At 38.6% G+C, this 21,257-nt stretch overlaps 1 protein-coding gene across 5 annotated transcripts in view; it reads left to right on the top strand.

Annotated features, from left to right (window-relative positions):
- Positions 1-21,257, top strand: part of CMSS1 (cms1 ribosomal small subunit homolog) — a 393,986-nt gene that overhangs the window by 339,517 nt on the left and 33,212 nt on the right. For all 5 annotated transcript variants that reach the window (XM_070406094.1, XM_070406095.1, XM_070406096.1 and 2 more), the window contains exon 2: positions 19,144-19,232. In XM_070406094.1, coding sequence (XP_070262195.1) covers positions 19,144-19,232 — 89 coding nt within the window. The remainder of the gene's footprint in view (positions 1-19,143; positions 19,233-21,257) is intronic.

Below are 21,257 nucleotides of genomic sequence, written 5' to 3'. Positions count from 1 at the left end.
GATGCTCAGCACATTCAGGAGCTCTGTCCCAATTAAATGGGTGTTATCCTATATAATAAAAGGTTAATATGCAAATCAACCAAACGGCGGAACAACCGGTCACTGTGATGTGCACTGACCACCAGAGGGCAGACACTCAATGCAGGAGCTGCCCCCTGGTGGTCGGTACGCTCCCACAGGGGGAGCGCCGCTCAGCCAGAAGCCAGGCTCATGGCTGGCGAGCACAGCGGTGGTGGTGGGAGCCTCTCCCGCCTCTGCGGCAGCGCTAAGGATGTGCAACTGCTGGCTTAGGGAGCAGGCCTATGCCGTCAGTCAGACATCCCCCGAGGGCTCCCAGACTGCGAGAGGGCACGGGCTGGTATGAGGGACACCCCCCCCCCTCCCAAGAGTGCATGAATTTCATGCACCAGGCCTCTAGTTCAAATATAAGAACATACATTATTATGTTAAACTGGGCTCTACCCACAAAGGCCCATGAATTCCAATACTCTGCTTACAGACCAGAACCATGGGAGAGCCAAGTAGTTTGTTTTTAAGTTAGAGGGGCAGCATTGCATAGTGATTAAGAGTAAACTCTGAATCAAGACTGCCTAGATCCAAATCCAGGCGCTCACTCTCATTTACCTTGGGTAAGTGCCTTAGTCTCCACCTCTGTAAAACATTATCATAACAGTACCCATCTCGTAAGATTGCCATGAGAATTAAATAAGCCAGTGTATTCAGAACATGTTTCTTAAAGGTCAGCCTCCTGTGGCTCTGGGTACTTTGTCCCCATGTAGGCTGGTGGTTCCTGAGGATGCTTGCTATGTGCATTTTTAGAAATTAGTAAATGAAGCATTACTAACAGTCAGAATTTTGAAAAACAACCCTCAAGATTTAATTCTACTAACATGTAACTGGTGACACAAATCTTGTAGCATTTAAGCTCCCTGCAGAAAAGAGGTGAAAGATTTTTCATTAGGCATGGTTTTTGAGATTATCTTATTGATCTTAGTATTTTACCTTCTTTCAGAGTTTCGGGAACCATAAAGCAACTCCAGTTCAGAGTTTTGCCATCTTACTTCAGAAATTCGAACTCTAAAGTTTTCTGTGGGAACTGGCAAGATGTATTGTAAGCAAAGTCTGGATTTGTTGCTAGGGACATCTTCAGCTGTGAAAATAACATGATTGGAAGGTAGAACAGGTTGCAGCAGTTGCCACTGGGAATGGCAAAATTAAAGGTGAAAAGGGATTCCCTCCCACTCCCCATTCCAGTTCAGAATGACAGCAAAACTTCTGATAGAGAGAACCAACTCATAAAAACTTATATTCAGAAGCATTTGTTTTGTCAAATATTTTGGAGAGAGGGAGAAGGCATCTTAAGCCTGAGAGATGGAAGAGGTAGATTGTGTCATTTCTTGCTGTATATGGGGACTAGGAAAAACAAAACCTGAGAGGTATGTGCCCAGCTAATTTAAGCCTAATGAACCACCACAAGCCTGTGGAAGACTTTGAGTGGTCCAGTGTCCCCACACCTGGACCTAGGACTGCATGGCCAGAAAAGGCTGTGACGCTGACGATTGAACCTACCCCAGCTTCTCTGAGCAGCCTCTCAAAGCAACCAGAGCCCTGCATTAGGCACCACAGACTTGGCCTTGGGTTTTCTGCTCCTCCTGCCATCTATCACTGAATGCATTTGCACACTAGATCCTAGTCTTCTTTTCTCCACATTTTCCTTTCTTAGTGAAAATTGTGACTAGTTGAATTATAGCCTTAAGACAGCCTTGTTTCTACTTTCAGAAGATCTTTACAGAGGAGGTGAAACTTGACCTGAATTTTGGAAGGGTGAGATTTTGATAGAAAAGCAGACATGACAAGGATAAAGGGAGAGGTGGCATTCTGAATAGTTAGAATAAGTGAGAGATACATTTACAGTCAGTACGATTCTTTTCTGGTTCGGATTAATTGATTATAAGCCCTTATTCTTTGGACATGGCATAGCTGTAGTAATTATTTTGAAAAGTGTACAGAAGCAATAAAGGATGGAACATGACCACAGTTAGTATAAGTGGAATCAGAATTGAGAGCCCCTTTCTCATTGGCTGTGCTTCTCACTGCTTGCCCCTCCCCTCCACTCTACCTCTTCTCCCCTCCATTGCCGTGTTGTTTTGCTGGCTTGGCCTTAGGACCTTCACCAAGTTCACTCTTCACAGGGTCTTGTTCTTTGGATGTGGAAACTGTGTTCTTTCTCAGTGATGCTGGTGGGAGTCCCTTAATAAGCTGAGAACATGTTTCTTAACGAGTAGTTCCCAGCCCTGCCTCTCCTGGCCAAATAAAACATTCTGACTCCTAGGGATGAGTAATTTTAGCAAAACACTTAGACTGTTGAAGTACAGCTGTGTCTCTGGCATTAGTTTTCAGTGTGTATAGTTAGATTTCTCAGAGGACAGCTGACTACCTCTAGAAATAAAGAACACCCCCCCCCCCCCCGCAATAAGTGAAATTGAACTAAATTAAATAAGAAGGATTTTTAAAAACTGGGTCACAACCTAATGATAAAAGGAGCAATTCGACCAACAGAAGGTTGTAACAGTTCTCAATTTGCATGCACCTAATATACCTAGTAGATAAAAACTGGTAGAATTAAAACATGGACAGATTCCAAATAAGAGTGGGAGATATTAATAAACATTTTAATTATTAATAGATAAAACATAAATATTCATAAAAATATAACAGATTTGAAAAACATGCATTAGTATTATCTATAATTATATATATGTATATGTATATATATACATATATGTAGATATGTATCTATAGCTCTACATCTAACAGTTAGAAACTATACATTCTATTCAAAAAGAACTTTGATACATTTTAAAAAATTGACTATATACTAGGTCATAGGCTGGCAAACAGAAACAGACTTATAGATATAGAGAAAAAACTAATGGTTGACAGATGGGAGGGAGTTTGGGTAAAAAGATGGAGGGATTAAGTACAAATTGGCAGTTACAAAATAGTTATGGGGGAAATATAGCCAATAATACTGTAATAATTATGTATGGTGCCAGGGGGGTGCTAGACTTATCAGGGGGATCACTTTATAAGTTATATAAATGTCTAAATAATATGCTGTACATGTGAAATTAATATAATGTCAACTGTAACTGAAATAAATCAAAATTTTAAAAAGGATATGTCATTAAGCTGTAAGAGACATCTTTTCATGCAGGGCTGTGTTAAGATTGTGGACTGCGGGTTTAGTATACCTGGGATTCAAATCCTACCCCTGCCAGTTATTTAGTTGTGTTATATTGTGCAAGTGCTACAAATTATTTATAAAAATTAACTTTTTAAAATATATTTTTATTGATTTCAGAGAGGAAGGGAGAGGGAGAGAGAGAGATAGAAACATCAATGATGAGAGAGAATCATTGATTGGCTGCCTCCTGCAAGCCCCCTACTGGGGATTGAGCCGGCAACCCAGCATGTGCCCTTGACCATAATGGAACAAGGGGCCCTTCAGTCTTCAGGTCAGCACTCTAGCCACTGAGCCAAACTGGCGAGGGCAACTTTTATTATTTTTTAAGTCAGGTTTATTGAGGAGTAATTTACATATAGTAAAATTAACCCCTTTTAGTATACAGTTCTATAAATTTTAATTAACGAGTACAGTAGTACAACCACCACAACAATTCAGAGAACATTTTCATCACCCTCCAGAGGTCTCCCTTCTCCACTGCTCAGTGGCTGCTGATCTGTTTTATGTCCCTATAATTTTAAATAAACTAGAGTGTTAAATAAATGGGATCACACATTAGATAGCCTCTTGAATCAGTCTTCTTTTGCTTAGCATCAGTCTTTTTTAAAAAAAAATATGTTTTTATTGATTTTAGAGAGCGAGGAAGGGCGAAGGATAGATAGAAACATTAATGAGAGAGAAATATACGCCAGCTGACTCCTGCATGCCCCCTACTGGGGATGGAGCCTGCAACCTGAGCATGTGCCCTGACTAGCAATCAAACCAGTAACCTGTTGGTTCCTGGGTCATTGCTCAACAATTGAGCTACACTGGCTGGGCTAGCATCAATCTTTTGAAACTTACCTCATGTTGTTGTGTGTTTCAGTAATTTGTTTTGTGGAGAAACCATGAGAACTAATGAGAGAGTTTAGCAGGTTGCTCACCAGGGTAGATCTAGGTTTTTGCGAAGCCTGAAGCTCATACAATTGGGGAGGGCAGAGGAGGGGCTCTCTTTGAAAAGAATATAAAGTTTTTGATACAAAATTAGGTATGAGGGAAGTTATTTTAAATAAAAAAGCACAATAACAGTATTGCTACAAACACAGGAATTCTGAAAATTTTTATTTTACTCACCTCATCAAAGAAGAATAAAATATGGTTTCTTTAAACTATGCAAAATGCACCATCTACTATATCCTATTTTGAATAGGTAAAAATGGGAACCTAATTCTCTGTTTAGTTTTACATTTTTGATGATTGGGAGAATTTTTCCCTGACTGATTTCTGGCTCCATGCATCCAACCCTAGCATAGTTATAGGGATGGGTGCTACAGGCACATTTGTGTCATGACCTACAACATCCTGCCCCCTCACTTTGTATCCAAGTGTCCAGTTAGCACAGGGTGGTAGGATTATTCCTTGAAGCATTCCTACCCTAGGACAGCTCCAATAATATATATATATATATATATATATATATATATATATATATATATATATTTGTGAACCAGGTAATATCCCATTACACTTATACTAAACTAGAGACCTGGTGCACTGATTCATGCACCAGTGGGGTCCCTTGGCCTGGCCTGCACCCTCTCACAATCCGGGACCCCTCAGGGGATGTTGGAGGCCTCGTGCATGGATTTGGTCCAATCCCTGCAGACCAGGCCAAAGGACCCCACCGGTGCACGAATCTGTGCACCAGGCCTCTAGTATATATATAAGATATTTAGTTAATCTCTTCACACCCTCCGCCCTCCCCACTTCCCTCTAAGATTCATCAGTCTGTTCCATGTTTCCATGCCTGTGCGTTGAGCGTCTGCCCCCTGGTGGTCAGTGCGTGTCATAGCTACCGGTCGAATGGTCGCTTAGGCTGTTATATATATAGATGTGTATTCAACCAACTTCCTCTAACTATATTCCCAAAATGCTCACTCCCACTCCAACACCACTCATTAGGAGATGTGTGACACAGAATAATTCTAACTGGAAATAGATAGTAGTCTTAACATATTGTGGTTAAAATATCTTTCTTTTGCAAATTTTTAAAGAAAAAAGTGACTCTACGATTTATTGCCAAGGTCCCTCCCAGAGCCTAGGAAGGGTTGATATAAGCAAGTGGGAAGCTTAAAGAAATCGATGGGAAATTGGACTTCTGATATTTCTCATATAGAGGACGAAGACAGGGATTGGGGGAAAGTCCTTTTTCACCAGGCCAGTGTTGCTCAATGGCCGAGCGTCATTGACCCTTGAACTAGGAGGACACAGTTAAATTCCCAGTCAGGGCACATGCCCAAGTTATGGTTCAATCCCCAGTCAGAGTGTGTACAGAAGGCAACCAATGATTCTCTCTCACATCAATGTTTCTCTCACACTCTCTCTTCCTCAATCTCTAAAAATTAATAAAAACATATTTTTAAAAGAGAAGACCTTTTTCAGCATGCTCTTCTTGATATATATATATATATATATATATATATATATATATATATATAAAGATATTTTCTTGATTTCAGAGCGCAAGGAAGAGGGAGAGAGAGAGAGAGAAACACCAATGATGAGAGAGAATCATCGGTCAGCCACTTCCTATATGCCCCACACTGGGGATCGAGCCCACAACCTGGGCCTGCACCCTGACCTGGAATCGAACTGTGACCTCCTGGTTCTTAGGTCGACGCTCAACCACTGAGCCACACCAGCCGGGCCTTGCCATATATTTTAAAATAACAGTGTACTTGATAAGAATTAAACAAATTCCATCTGGTGATATCTTTTTCTTTATTTTTCTTTTTTCTTTTTTTTTTTTAAGTAGACTCAGGGATTTGGGGGTGAGGTGACACCTTTGTGGTGGCTCCAGTTCGTGGGCTCAATTAACCACTAGGACTGAGTGGCACAGTTCTGGCGTAACTTCCTCAAATGCCAGCAACTAGTAGAGGAACCCTGGTGCTGGGCCCAGGCTGGGTGGCTTGGGTCTCCTTGCTTTTCTTTCGGTATTCTCTTAATGGAAATCACAGAATTAGCATCCTTATTTCAGAAGAGTACTTCTGAAATAGTGTGGAACCAAAAAATATCAGGCTAAAGACACTAATATATTCAACCCATAGTGATATGATATGAGGTCATTTTATATATTAAAAGGTTTCAAATGAAATAATTTTTGTAACAAGAAATAACTCATAGAGCATTTGATTAACAAAGTATTTTAAATATTTCTCTTGGGGTTTTGTTGTATAAGAGTCACATCCCTTTTAAAGTATGCTATTTTCAGCTGGATTGCTTAAATACAGATTGTGTACACTTCCATTTTCAGGCTCTGGGAAATGGAGGGATACAGAATTCAAACATTTTTTTAAAATAAAATAGCATAGCTTGATTTTTTAAAATTTGTGGTTTTGATCCTGACATTTATTTGTTTCACCCTTTTTACCTTAAAGTGATTTTAAAGCTAATAAAAGGGTAGAAGATTTAAGGAAGGGGTTTAATGTTTACACAGAGAATACATATTCTATAATAGAAATGTAAATAAAGCAATAGAAAGAAGCACTTTTTTCTTATAATCAACACTGGGTCAAGTACTTGAGGTACTCATGGGTACCCTCAAACTGTTTACAGTTGAAATGGAGAGAAAGCCTAGCAATTATGCAATATGTGCACACACTGTGAGGAAGGTTAAAATTTTTGCTGATTTATAAGGTACAGTAGGTGTACAAGTCCTAGCAAAGGCTTACCTGAAGGATTTCAGATGAAGATGGTTGTAGGATATTAAAAGAAAGAGGACAGTATGAAAAGAAGCCAGTGTAAGAAATTTCACAGGACTAAAGGTGGCTTTTTCTGGGGAAGGGTATTCCCCAGGTAGGGTTGCCAGATTTAGCAAGTAAAAATACAAAGCACCATGGTAAATTTTAATTTTAGATAAACAGTTAATAATTTAGCTATTCCCCATGCAATATTTGGGACTTACCTATACTAAAGAATTATTCAGTGTGTATATGAAGTTCAAATTTAACAGAGCCTCCTGTGTTTTAGTGCACCCTAGCCCTCAGGCCTTTCTTTAACTCCATTGTGGCCTCCCTGGGTTGACTGCCATTCTGAACCCAGCTGCCCTCCAGCCACTGAGTCAGAACTGCAGTGACAGGGATGCCTCCACAGCAGGATGGTGCTCCAGTCTGGGCCACAGCCAGCCACACAGCTTTTCCAGCATAATGATTTTGGGCTTCCTGAAGAATAGTGAATTTCCTTTAAAGACTTTTTTTATTAAAGTTTTTATTTTGAAATCAGTGTAGAATTATATGCAGCTGTTAAAAACAATACAAAGAGTTCAACCGAAGGACTTGTATGCATGCATGTTAGCATAACCAATGGACACAAGAAACTGGGGGGGAGGGGGCTGAGGGCAAGTGCGGGGGGGGGCGAGGGGGCGTGTAGGGGAGGCGGTGGGGGGAGGTCAATGGGGGGGAAAAGGAGACACATGTACTACTATTTGTAATACCTTAAATAAAATAAAAAAAGTTAAAAAAAAAAACTTGGGGGGAAAATGACCAAACATATTTGGAAAAGTACCAAAAATAATTTATAGAAATGGAAAATGTAATTACTAAAATTAAACCTTTAATGAATGGTTAAAAGTCAGATTATATGAAATTGAGTAAATAATTACTGGATGAGATGATAAAACCAAGAACATTACCCAAAATGTGACCCAGCGAGACAAAATAATAAGAAGGAAAATATGAAAAAGAGATTAAAATACATAGAAGGTATATGGAAAGGTCTAACATAGAACTCTGATCAGAGTTCCAGAGAGAAACAATAGAAAGAAAAGAAACAATATTCAATTATTTAATGACAGAGCATTTTTCAGAACTGTAGAAATATATAGTATAAGTATAACTTATGATAGAAGTTGTGATTTTTTGTATACATTTTGCTATAACCTAATAAAGTGAAATGTGATTTTGCCTTACAACTAAAAAAAAAAAAAATACAAATAAATCATATGTCCCCTTTCCTAGATTCCCTCAGTGATAACAAAACTATAGATCAGGCCAGACCTGAGCCCAGAGGGTCGGAGGGAGACCGCATGGCAGACAGCCGCGTCTCTTGGGACAGACACAGACCCTGACCGGGCAGATCCAAGCAACAGCAGCCCCCTGATCACCGCAGCCTCCTGATCACCACAGCCTCCTGATCACCACACCCTCTGTCTGTGGAACAGCAGCTGTACGTGAAGCCTCCCCCCACCAGCCAGAAGAGCCAACACAGCTGTGAACAACACCCACCAGAGGAGCTGATGCCAACTGGAAAGCAGCTGCTACCGCAACCGTCTGAGCAGCAACCACAACCCAAGGAGCCCCTGCCACCCAGGGAGCAGCCACTGAACATCTCAACATCTACATATGTCAGCGAGATCAAACATGGGTAGGCAAAGAAACCCCCAAAGGAAAGAAAAGGAGGACTCGCCAGAAAAGCAGCTAAGTGAGACAGAGATATGCAACATGACGGAAAAAGAATTCAGAATAAGTTTCCTAGAGTACATGCACCAGATGTTCAAGAAGCAAGAAGAAACAGATGAAAAACTCAACTACTTATGCAAGAAGCTAGAAGAAACAGATGAAAAAATCAACAACTTAAGTAAGTCCCAAGAAGAAATGAAGAGTGACATAGCTTCAATAAAAAACTCCATTGAAAGTATCAACAGTAGACTGGGAGAAGCGGAGGACCGAATTAGTGAATTAGAAGACAAGGAAGCAAAACACACTCAAACTGTACGGCAAATGGAGAAAAAAATTAAAAGACAGGAGGAGAGCCTAAGGGAGCTTTGGGACAACATGAAACGAAACAACATACGAATAATAGGGGTGCCAGAACAACAGAAAGATGAACATGGATTAGAAAACCTATTCGAAGAAATAATATCAGAAAACTTCCCTGAGGTGGGGAAGAAAAAAGTCACACAAGCCCAGAGAGTCCCAAACAAGGTGAACCCGAAAAGACCCACACCAAGACACATCATAATTACCATGGCAAATGTTCAGGATAAAGAGAGAATCTTACAGGCTGCAAGAGAGAGACGGAAAGTAACATACAAGGGATCTCCCATTAGATTATCAAATGATTTCTCAACAGAAACACATCAGGCCAGAAAAGAATGGACGGAAATCTACAAAGTGATGCAAAGCAAAGGACTGAATCCAAGAATACTCTATCCAGCAAGGCTATCATTCAAAATTGAAGGGGAAATAAGAAGCTTCACAGACAAAAAAGGGCTAAGGGAGTTTATCACCACCAAGCCAGCCATGCAAGAAATGCTAAAGGGACTGGTGTAAAAAGAAGAAATATCAAGCTCAGAAAGAAAACAGCCACACACACACACACAAAAAGAAATGGCTACAAACAAGTACCTTTCAATAATAACTTTAAATGTAAATGGACTAAATGCTCCAACCAAAAGACATCGAGTGGCTGAATGGATAAAAAAACATGACCCATACATCTGCTGTCTACAAGAGACCCACCTCATTAGAAGGGACTCACACAGACTGAAAGTGAAGGGATGGAAAAATATCTTTCACGCAAATGGAAAGGAAAAGAAAGCTGGGGTAGCAATACTTATATCTGACAAAATACATCTCAAAGTGAAGGCCATAACCAGAGATAAGGAAGGCCACTTCATAATACTAAAGGGATCAATACAACAAGAAGATATAACCCTGGTAAACATATATGCACCCAATGCAGGAGCACCCACATACATAAGAAAACTTCTGGAAGATATCAGGGGAGAGATCGACAACAATACAATCATAGTAGGGGACTTTAATACACCACTGACATCACTGGATAAATCCGCTAGACAAAAACTCAGCAAAGAAACAGCAATCCTAAATGACTCACTAGATCAGATGGACTTAATTGACATCTTCAGAACACTTCACCCCACAGCTGCGGAATATACATTCCTCTCAGGTGCTCATGGGACATATTCAAAAATAGACCACATATTGGGTCACAAGCAAAGTCTCCACAAATTCAAGAAGATTGAAATCATAAAAAGCTTCTTCGCAGACCACGATGGCATAATGTTAGAAATAAACTACAATAAAAACAACCCAAAATACTCAAACACTTGGAAGCTGAATAGCATGTTATTAAATATTGATTGGGTTACCGATGACATCAAAGAAGAAATTAAAAACATCCTGGACACTAATGACAATGAAAACACAACAATCCAAAACCTCTGGGACACAATGAAAGCAGTCCTGAGAGGAAAGTTTATAGCTCTACAGGCCTATCTCAAAAAACAAGAAAAAATGGTAGTCAATCATCTAACTCTACAACTCAAAGAATTAGAAAGAGAGCAACAAGAAAACCCCAGAGTGAGCAGAAGGAAGGAGATAATAAAGATTAGAGCAGAAATCAATGAAATAGAGACCAAAAAAACAATACAGAAAATCAATGAAACCAAGAGCTGGTTCTTTGAAAGGATAAACAAGATTGACAAACCCCTAGCCAGGCTCACCAAGAAGCAAAGAGAGAGGTCCCAAATAAACCAAATCAGAAATGATAGAGGCGAAATAACAACAGATCCCACAGAAATACAAATGATTGTTAAACAATACTACGGGCAACTCTACTCCAACAAACTAGACAACCTGGAGGAAATGGACAAATTCCTAGAAAAATACAACATTCCAAAACTCAATCAGGAAGAATCTAAAAACCTCAATAGGCCAATAACTATGGAAGAAATTGAAGCAGTCATCAGAAAGCTTCCAGCAAACAAAAGCCCAGGGCCAGACGGCTTCACAGGGGAGTTCTACCAAACATTCAAGGAAGAACTAAAACCTACCCTCCTCAGACTACTACAAAAAATTCAAGAGGAAGGAATGCTTCCAAGCTCATTCTATGAAGCCAGCATCACCCTAATACCAAAACCAGGTAAAGACATCACAATGAAAGAGAATTACAGGCCAATATCCCTCATGAACATAGATGCCAAAATCCTCAACAAAATCTTAGCAAATCGGATCCAGCAGTACATCAGAAGGATCATACACCATGACCAAGTAGGATTTATCCCAGAGATGCAAGGATGGTACAACATCCGTAAATCAATAAATGTGATACATCACATAAACAAATTGAAAGAAAAAAACCACATGGTCATATCAATTGATGCAGAAAAAGCATTCGACAAAATCCAACACCCATTTTTGATAAAAACTCTCAGAAAGGTGGGAATAGAAGGATCATACCTCAACATAATAAAAGCCATATATGACAGGCCCACAGCCAACATCATACTCAATGGACAAAAACTAACACCATTTCCCCTAAGAACAGGAACAAGACAGGGATGCCCACTCTCACCACTCCTGTTCAACATAGTACTGGAAGTATTAGCCATTGCAATTAGGCAAGAAGAAGAAATAAAAGGCATCCAAATTGGAAAAGAGGAAGTAAAACTGTCCTTATTTGCAGATGACATGATATTATACATACAAAACCCTAGAGACTCCATCAAAAAGCTACTAGACTTAATACATGAATTTGGCAATGTAGCAGGATACAAAATTAACCCCAAGAAATCTGAGGCATTTCTATACACCAATAGTGAACTTTCAGAAAGGGAGATCAGAAAAACAATCCCATTTACCATCGCACCAAAAAAATTAAGATACCTAGGAATAAACTTAACTAAAGAGGTTAAAGACCTCTACTCAGAAAACTACAGGACGTTGAAAAAAGAGATAGAGGAAGACATAAACAGATGGAAGAACATACCATGTTCTTGGATTGGTAGAATCAACATCATTAAAATGTCCATACTACCCAAAGCAATCTATACATTCAACGCACTTCCCATTAAAATACCAATGGCCTTCTTCAAAGATCTAGAACGAACTCTCCAAAAATTCATCTGGAATAAAAAAAGACCCCGAATAGCTGCAACGATCCTGAGAAAGAACAAAGTAGGTGGGATCTCAATGCCAGATATCAAGCTGTATTACAAAGCCACTGTTCTCAAAACTGCCTGGTACTGGCACAAGAACAGACATATAGATCAGTGGAATAGAATAGAGAGTCCAGAAATTAGCCCGAACCAATATGCTCAATTAGTTTTTGACAAAGGAGGCATGAACATACAATGGAGCCAAGATAGTCTCTTCAATAAATGGTGTTGGGAAAATTGGACAGGCATATGCAAGAAAATGAAACTAGAGCACCAACTTACACCATACACAAGAATAAACTCAAAATGGATAAAGGACTTAAATGTACGACAGGAAACCATAAAAATTCTAGAAGAATACAAAGGCAACAAAATCTCAGACATATGCCAAAACAATTTCTTCACTGATACAGCTCCTAGGGCAGTTGAAACTAAAGAGAAAATGAACAAATGGGACTACATCAAAATAAAAAGCTTCTGCACAGCAAAAGAAACCATCAACAAAACAACAAGAAAACCCACCTCGTGGGAAAACATATTTGCCAACGTCATATCTGATAAGGGCTTAATCTCCAAAATTTATAGGGAACTCATGCAACTTAACAAAAAGAAGATAAACAACCCAATCAAAAAATGGGCGGGGGATCTAAATAGACACCTTTCAAAAGAGGACATTCAGAAAGCCAAGAGACATATGAAAACATGCTCAAAGTCACTAATCATCCGAGAGATGCAAATCAAAACAACAATGAGGTACCATCTCACACCTGTCAGAATGGCCATCATCGACAGATCAGCAGGCGACAAGTGCTGGAGAGGATGTGGAGAGGGGGGAGCACTTGTGCACTGCTGGTGGGGATGCAGACTGGTGCAGCCACTATGGAGGGCAGTGTGGAGGTTCCTCAAAAAATTGGAAATGGAACTCCCATTTGACCCTGTGATCCCACTTCTAGGAATATATCCCAAGAAACCAGAAACACCAATCAGAAAGGATATATGCACCCAGGTGTTCATAGCAGCACAATTCACCATAGCTGGGATCTGGAAACAGCCTAAGTGCCCATCAGTGGATGAATGGATTAGAAAACTGTGGTACATCTACACGATGGAATACTATGCTGCTGTTAAAGAGAAGGAACTCCTACCATTTGCAACATCATGGATGGAACTGGAGAGCATTATGCTAAGTGAAACAAGCCAGTCAATGAAGGAAAAATACCACATGATCTCACTCATTCATGGATAATAAAGACCATTACAAACTTTTGAACAATAATAGATACAGAGGCAGAGCTGCCTCAAACTGATTGTCAAACTGCAGTGGGAAGGCCAGAGAGAGTTGGGGGGCAGGAGGGAGGGGAGTAAGAGATCAACTGAAGGACTTGTATGCATGCATATAAGCATAACTAATGGACATAAGACACTGGGGGGTAAGGGAGGGTAGGGGTTTGTCAGGGGCGGGGGGGAAAAGGGGACACTTATGTAATACCCTTTGTAATACTTTAAGCGAAAAATAAAAATAAATAAAAATAAATTTAAAAAAAAAACTATAGATCAAAATCAAAACAAGGATATTGACGTGACACAGTCAGGATACAGAACATTTCCATCCCAACAAGAATCCTTCTTGTTGCTCTTTTGTAGCCACACCCACTTCCCCCCCGCCAACCCCATCCTGTCAACTCCTTGTAACCTCTATTCTGTTGTCCATTTCTATAATTTTGTCATTTCAGTAATGTTATATAAATGAAATCTTACAATATGTAACCTTTTGGGATGGGCTTTTTTCCCTCATCAGAATTCTCTGAAGATTAATTTCTGCACCTATCAATAGTTCATTTCATTTTATTGCTGATTAGTATTCCATGGTATGGGATATACCACAGTTTGCTTAACCATTCACCCACTGAAGGTCATCTTGGTTATTTCCAATTTGGGGGCTATTATAAATAAAGCTGCTGTAAACATTTATGTACAGTTTGTTGTATAAACATGTTTTTTTATTTCTCTGGGATAAATGTCCAGGAGTACAATTGCTGTATTATCTAGTAGTTACAGGTTTAGTTTTTATAAGAAACTGCTAAACTATTTTCCATTTGTGAAATGGAAGTGTCTGTACCATTTTACATTCCCAGTGCAATACATAAGTTATCAGTCTCTCCACATCCTCACTCACCACCATTTGGTATTGGTGCTATTTTTTAAATGTTAGCTATTATAGGTTTATCGTAGTAATATCTCATAGTTTTAATTTTCATTTCCCTAGTGTTATGATGTGGAACATATTTTAATGTACTTATTTGCCATATTATATTCACTTCAGTGAAATATCTGTTCATGTCTTTTGATATTTCCTAATTTAATTGTCTGGGTTTTTAGTGTTGAATTTTGAGAATTTTTTAATGCTGTCTAGACACTAGTCTGTCCTTTGTTAGATATATGGTTTGTAACTATTTTTCCCACTCTAAATCTTGTTTTTTCAAGGTCCTTGCAAAGCAAAAGTTTTCAGTTTGGATAAAGTCTAACATTAATTATTTATTTTATTGATTGTACTCTTGGTATCAAAATTAAGAACTCTGCCTAATTCAGATTTTTTTCTAAACTATAAAGGTTTTATACATTTTTCCCCATTTATTGAAAGGACCTTTTCTTCATTAAATTGCTTTTGTACATTTGTCAAAAATCAGTAGTGCATATTTGTATGGGTCTCTTTATGGGTCTATATTCTATTTCTATAGCTATGTAAGTCTTGAAATTGCGTAAACTAACTTCTCTCACTTGATTATTCTTTTTCAAAATTATTTTTACTATTCTAGTTCCTTTGCCATTCTACATAAATCTGTAATAATAAAAGCATAATATGCTAATTAGACTGGACAGCTGAACGACCTTCCGGACGTCCTTCTAGACAACCTTCCAGACAAAGCCAGGGCTGCGATGGCCAAGGCAAACGGCTGCGAGGGCTGAGAACCTTGCACAAATTTTGTGCATCAGGCCTCTAGTTTTATAATAATTGTATATATCCAGAGAAAATCTTGCTGGGATTTTATTAGAAATTGTGTTAAACCTGTATATCATTTTGAGGAGAACTTGTATCTTTACTATGATTCATCGTCCAATTTATGAACACGGTATATCTCTCTATTTATTTAGGTCTTCTTTGGTTTATTTCATCTGTGTTTTGTGGTCTTCAGCATGCAAGCAAAAATAGTTACATGTTTTGTTAAATTTACACCTAAGTATTTTGGGAGTTTTTCAGCAATTGTAAATGGCACTGTATCTTTTAAAAATATATCTTTATTGATTTCAGGGAGGAAGGGAGAGGGAGAGAGAGATAGGGACATCAATGATGAAAGAGAATCATTGATCAGCTGCCTTCTGCACGATTGTGGATTGAGCCTTCAACCTGGGCATATGGTATGCCCTGACTGGGAATCGAACTGTGACCTCCTGGTTCATAGGTTGACGCTCTACTACTGAGCCACCTCAGCCAGGTGGCACTGTATTTTTATTTTTATTTTTTTTGTTCACGTGCTCATTTCTAATATATAGAAATAAAATTGATTTTTGCATGTTTATCTTTTATTCTGCAACTTTGCTAACTCTCTTATTAGTTCTAGCAGGGGATTTTTTGTTATTCTTTTTAAAGATTCCTTGAGATTTTCTATGAAAACAGTATGTTATTTGCAAATAGGAATAGCTTGATTTCTTCCTTTCTGATGTTTATGCCTTTTATTTCACTTTGTCTTATTGCACTGGTTAAAAGTTTCTGCACAGTGTTTCTACACCCTTTGTCATTATATAATGTCCTCTTAAAGCCCATCCCAATAATATTGTTCAGAGTAGCTATCTTGTTCCCACACAGGGGAAAGCATTCAGTCTTGCATTATAAAGTATAATGTTTGTTGTAGGGGTTTTTTACATGCTATTTATCAATTTCAGTTCTCTTAAGTTTGTTGTTTTATTTCCTACAATATGATCTATATTGGTATATGTTCCATAACTCTTGAAAAGAATGTGTATTCTCCTCTTGAGTGGAGTGTTCTACAAAATGTTGATCAGATCCTGTTGGTTACTGTTGTCACTCAGTTTTTCTATATATCCTTGCTGATTTTCTGTCTAGTCATTCTCTCAGTTTCTGAGAGGACTGTTGAAGTTTGCAGCTTAATCATAAGTTTGTTTATTTCTTTCATTTCTATCAGTTTTTTTGTTTGTTTGTTTTTTGCTTCTCATATTTTGTAGCTCTGTTGTTTGGTGCATATGCATTTAAGATTGCTATGTCATCTTGGCAAATTCACCCTTTGTCATTACATAATGTCCTCTTTCTCTGGTCATTTTATTTACTTTGAAGTCTACTTTTTTTTAAGTCTACTTTACCAGATATTAATATATCTAGTCCTGCTTTCTTTTGATCAATATTTGCATGTTATATTTTTTCCTTCATTTTGCTTTCAACTTGCCTATATTGTTATATTTGAGGTAGTTTCTTGTAATCAGTATATAGTTAGTTCATCTCTTTTAATCCATTCTGTCAATCTCTGCCTTTAAACTGGTGTGGTTATTAGACCATTTACATTATTATAATTATAGATATGTTGGGGTTTAAATCTACCATATTATTTTATTTGTTTTTTCTGTTTGTTTGCTGTGTTTTGTTTCTCTATTTTCTCTTTCCTAATTTCCTGTGGGTTACTTGAACATATTTACAATTTTATTTTATTTATTCTTTCTGTTTTTGAGTGTATCTTTCTAAAGCTTTTTTAGTGATTGCTAAAACTATTAGTGTGGATGTTATCTTGTTACCATTGGCCAGTATGAGAAGTCCTGACTTTACTAGGACTCTGATAATACCCTAGCGGGGAGTGAAAGGTACATTTCATTACTGCCAGGAGGAGATGGAAGTCCAGGCTCACCTTTGGTCTCCATTAATACTACAGCAGTGGTGGTGGTGATGAGAGGAGGGAACAAGGGTTTGTTACCACTCTTCAGGGATGTAAATCCCTTCAGGGGTCCATTCCCACTTGGTAGGCAGTGGAGGAGGAGTTAGAGAGTCTCATTACAGCCTTGCAAGGGTGAAAACCTAGGCTCCCCACTCAGCCTTTGCTGGAGGGGACTAGGCCACAGTTTTGTGTGGTGTTGGCTGGAGTCTAAAAGTTTTCAGTCTTACTAGGCTGCTCCTTTTCCTGGTTATTTTGTTGAATAGAGAAGATATTTATTGGGGCCTTTTTCGTCTGGTCCCAAATTGGCATTTTCAAGTTGATGCTTCTTAAGATCCAAGTCTGAGATAATGAGGCAAAAAGAAAACCCAAGGAGCTCACCTTTATGTTATTCATTGGGCGCCAGAATCCCTCGCCAGTCTGCCTTCTTCTCTCTACCTTTCAGAGACTTCTTATGTTTGTTTCACATATAAGGTTCAGGATTTTTAGCTGTACTTAGCAGGAGGAATAAGGAAAAATATGATTACTAGTACTTTCTCCCCAAAGGGAAAAATTCTATAAATACTTTTAATACCTATTTAATCACTCATTGAAAATTCCCTGTTAATTCTCTACCTGCCCACTGCTCACTCACATCCATTTGCAGCTTTTTCACATTGTGTGTCCCTCAAACCTGATTGATTACCATGTGTGAATTTTTTTTTGAAAATTTTATTTTGTTTTTAATTTTTCGGATAGAATTCTTTTTCATGCTACACAGTTGAAAGTATGTATATAAATCAGGGTTCTCCAGAAAAAAAACAAAACCAATTGGGGAAATAGATAGATATAGATAGATATAGATATAGATACAGATATAGATATAGATAGATATAGATAGATATATACACATACACACACACACACGTATATAGCTAGATATAGATATAAAGTAAGCTTTTGGCTCATGCAATTATAGAGGCTGACAAGTCTCAGTATCTGCAAGATGAACTGGCAAGTTGGAGACCAGGAGAACCTATGGTTTAGTTCCAATCTAGGGTCTGACATGCTCCAGATGCAGGAAGAGCCCATGTTCAGTTCAAGTCCAAAGGCAGATAATATTCTCTTACTCAGAGGAGGGCTAGCCTATTCAAGTCCTTCATCTGGTTGGATATCTGAGACCACCCACATTAGGGAGGGCAATCTGTTTTATTCAGTATACCCATTCAAATATTACTTCATTGAGAAACACCCTCATAGAAATACCCAGAATAATGTTTAACCAAATATGTATTCACCTTGTGGCTCAATCAAGTTGACACAAAATTAATCATTATGGTATGAAAACTTTAAATGCTTGTACTACCAGATGGGTTAATTTGGACCTAAATCTGAATTCCAACCAAGGTTTGCTCATGAATTCATATTTTGAGCTGACTGAGATATATAGGGAAACTCAAAGGGAATGAGTAAAACCTTTCAAAATTTCCAAATGTCTCTATAAAGCAACTGCTATAATCTGGAAGGCTGTGTGGCATTAAGGAAGGTAAGAAACTTAGGGTTGCCATGCTTCTTCAAGAGAACTTTATAAACAGGAAAAGCGTTAAAACTTTTATTTTTCCTGATACTTAGAGTAAGAATTTATCTTTTCCATTATTGAAATATTTTAAAAATTCAAAATAAGAATTTCTCATAACCTATAATCCCCTCTAAGTAGCATTAGCTTTTTTAAATCTAAACATGAGGAGAGTAATATCTGTAAAATCACTGTGAATGTGTGTTCCATCATTAAACATCCTCTAATGTTAGACATCTGGATAATCTTCAATGTTGCAGCTTTATAAATAAGACTGCCATCTTGGTGCTGAAATCTCCTGCTTCATTTTGGGTCATTTCCTTAACTGCATCTTCCTAGAGGTGGAATTGCTAAATCAAGGGATAGACCCTTCTAGAAAGGTCGTATGCCAAGATTGTACTAGCAGTCATAGCAATTGGGAGGAGGGTAAGAGGCTTTTCTGATTTTTAAACTTTATATTTTTCAGAAGCATCAGATGGTGAAGGAGGGGGAGACGTAGAAATGATGCAACAGGAGACAGCTCCAGTTCCTGTCCCGTCGAAGAAAACCAAACAGGTGACAGTCACTATGGGGAAGTCACAGCTGTTGGATTCTGCAGTCATTCTCCTCTACCCTGTACAGTGTTCCCTGTTGGCCAGATTTCAGAGAAGCTTTTACCTTCTCTGCTTTGAAAGAGCCATGCTTCATTAATTATCAACAAGCAAGGCCTATTTTTCCCCCTAATATTTTTTTTATATATAAATGTATTTTACAATAATGGTATCGTAGATTTCTGTATTACATTTCCCAGTCTTCTTGTTTTAGGTACAGTTCCTAAAAGGAGACAGATTTCATTAAGATATTCAAGCTTTTCCCCCACCAATACGATTGCAGCGCCATGCTATGCTGCCGGCAGGGTCAAGGGCCACATGTTACCCAGCATTATGGTCCGTTGTATGAATTCTTATCACAGTGTTTGCTGCCTTCAGAGTAGACATTTGATAAACTCAGTGGACATTTGATAAACTTTTGTTTCCTGGGCCTATGACCGTTTGTTTCTTTTTGTAATCTTCACACTGCCAACTCACATCCATTTGCAGCTTTTTCATATTATGTGTCCCTCAAACCTGATTGATTATCATGTGTGGTGGTGTTTTTTGAAAATGTTATTTTGTTTTTTAACTTTTTTAAATTACAGTTGACATATAATATCATATTAGTTTGAGGTGTACAGCCCCATTTTTAACATTTATATAGCTTATAAAGTGATCACCCCAATAAATCTATTCCCCATCTGACATCATATATAGTTATTACAATATTAATGTTTCCTATGCTGTACTTTACATCCCCCTGACTATTCTGTAACTACCAATTTGTACTACTACTTTGTCTTTTTTTTTTTTAATCCTCATCCAAGGAGTGAGGATGTTTTTTAACTGATTTTTTTAGAGCGTGGAAGGGAAGAGAGAGGAGAGAGAAAGAGAGAAGAGAGAGTGCCCTAGCCAGTTTGGCTCAGTGGATAGAGCGTTGGCCTGCAGACTCAAGGGTCCCAGGTTCGATTCCGGTCAGGGGCATGTACCTTGGTTGCGGGCACATCCCCAGTGGGGAGTGTGCAAGAGGCAGCTGATCGATGTTTCTCTCTCATCGATGTTTCTAACTCTCTATCCCTCTCCCTTCCTCTCTGTAAAAAATCAATAAAATATATTAAAAAAAAAAAAAGAGAGAGAGAGAAGAAAGAGAAACATCGATATACCAGAGACACATGGATTGGTTGCCTCCCACACCCACCCCAATCAGGGGTAGGGTTTGAGACCTGCAACTCAGGTATGTGCCCTTGACCAGGAATCAAACCCAAGACCTTCCCTGAGAAGTCCAACACTCTAACCACTGAGCAACACCAGCCAGGGCCATACTTCTTAATCCCTTCACCTTATCCACCCAGCCCCACAACATCCTTCTCATCTGGCAACCATAAAATATTTTCTGTATCTATGAGTCTGTTTCTGTTCTGCTTGTTCATTTATTTTGTTTTTCAGATTCTACATGTAAGGGAAGGTCATATGGCATTTATATTTCTCTGTCTGACTTAATTTCACTCAGCACAATACGCTCTAGACCCATGCATGTTGTTGCAGATGGCAAGATTTCATTCCATTCTTTTTTTTAAATCCATTCTTTTTTATGGCTGAATCATGTTCCATTGTATATATGTACCACTTCTTTTCTTTTAATTGAATTTATTGGGGTGACATTGCTTCACAAAGCCATACAGGTTTCAAGGGTACAGCTCAATAAAACATCATCTGCATGCTGCATCATGCCCCCATTGCCCCACAGAAAGTCCCTTTCCATCCCCATTCTTTCACGCTTTGCCCACCTCTTCCTATCCATACTCCCTTTCCCTCTGGTTATCACTACTTTTTGTGTTATATATACATTTGGGGGAGAGGAGGGCTTAATCCCTTCACCTTCTTTCATCCAATACCCTAACATTCCTCCCCTCTGACAGCTGCCAGTCTGTTCCATGTATCCATGCCTCTGTTTCTATTTTGTCAGTTTAATTATTTTTCATTAGATTCCACTTACAAGTGAGATCAT

Source organism: Myotis yumanensis, unplaced genomic scaffold, assembly GCF_028538775.1.
Source record: "Myotis yumanensis isolate MYYU_CA2020_CCGP unplaced genomic scaffold, mMyoYum1.0.hap1 SCAF_2, whole genome shotgun sequence".
NCBI classification, from domain to species: domain Eukaryota; kingdom Metazoa; phylum Chordata; class Mammalia; order Chiroptera; family Vespertilionidae; genus Myotis; species Myotis yumanensis.
Note: the sequence above shows the minus strand (reverse complement) of the source record. Positions and strands in the feature narration are given on the sequence as shown.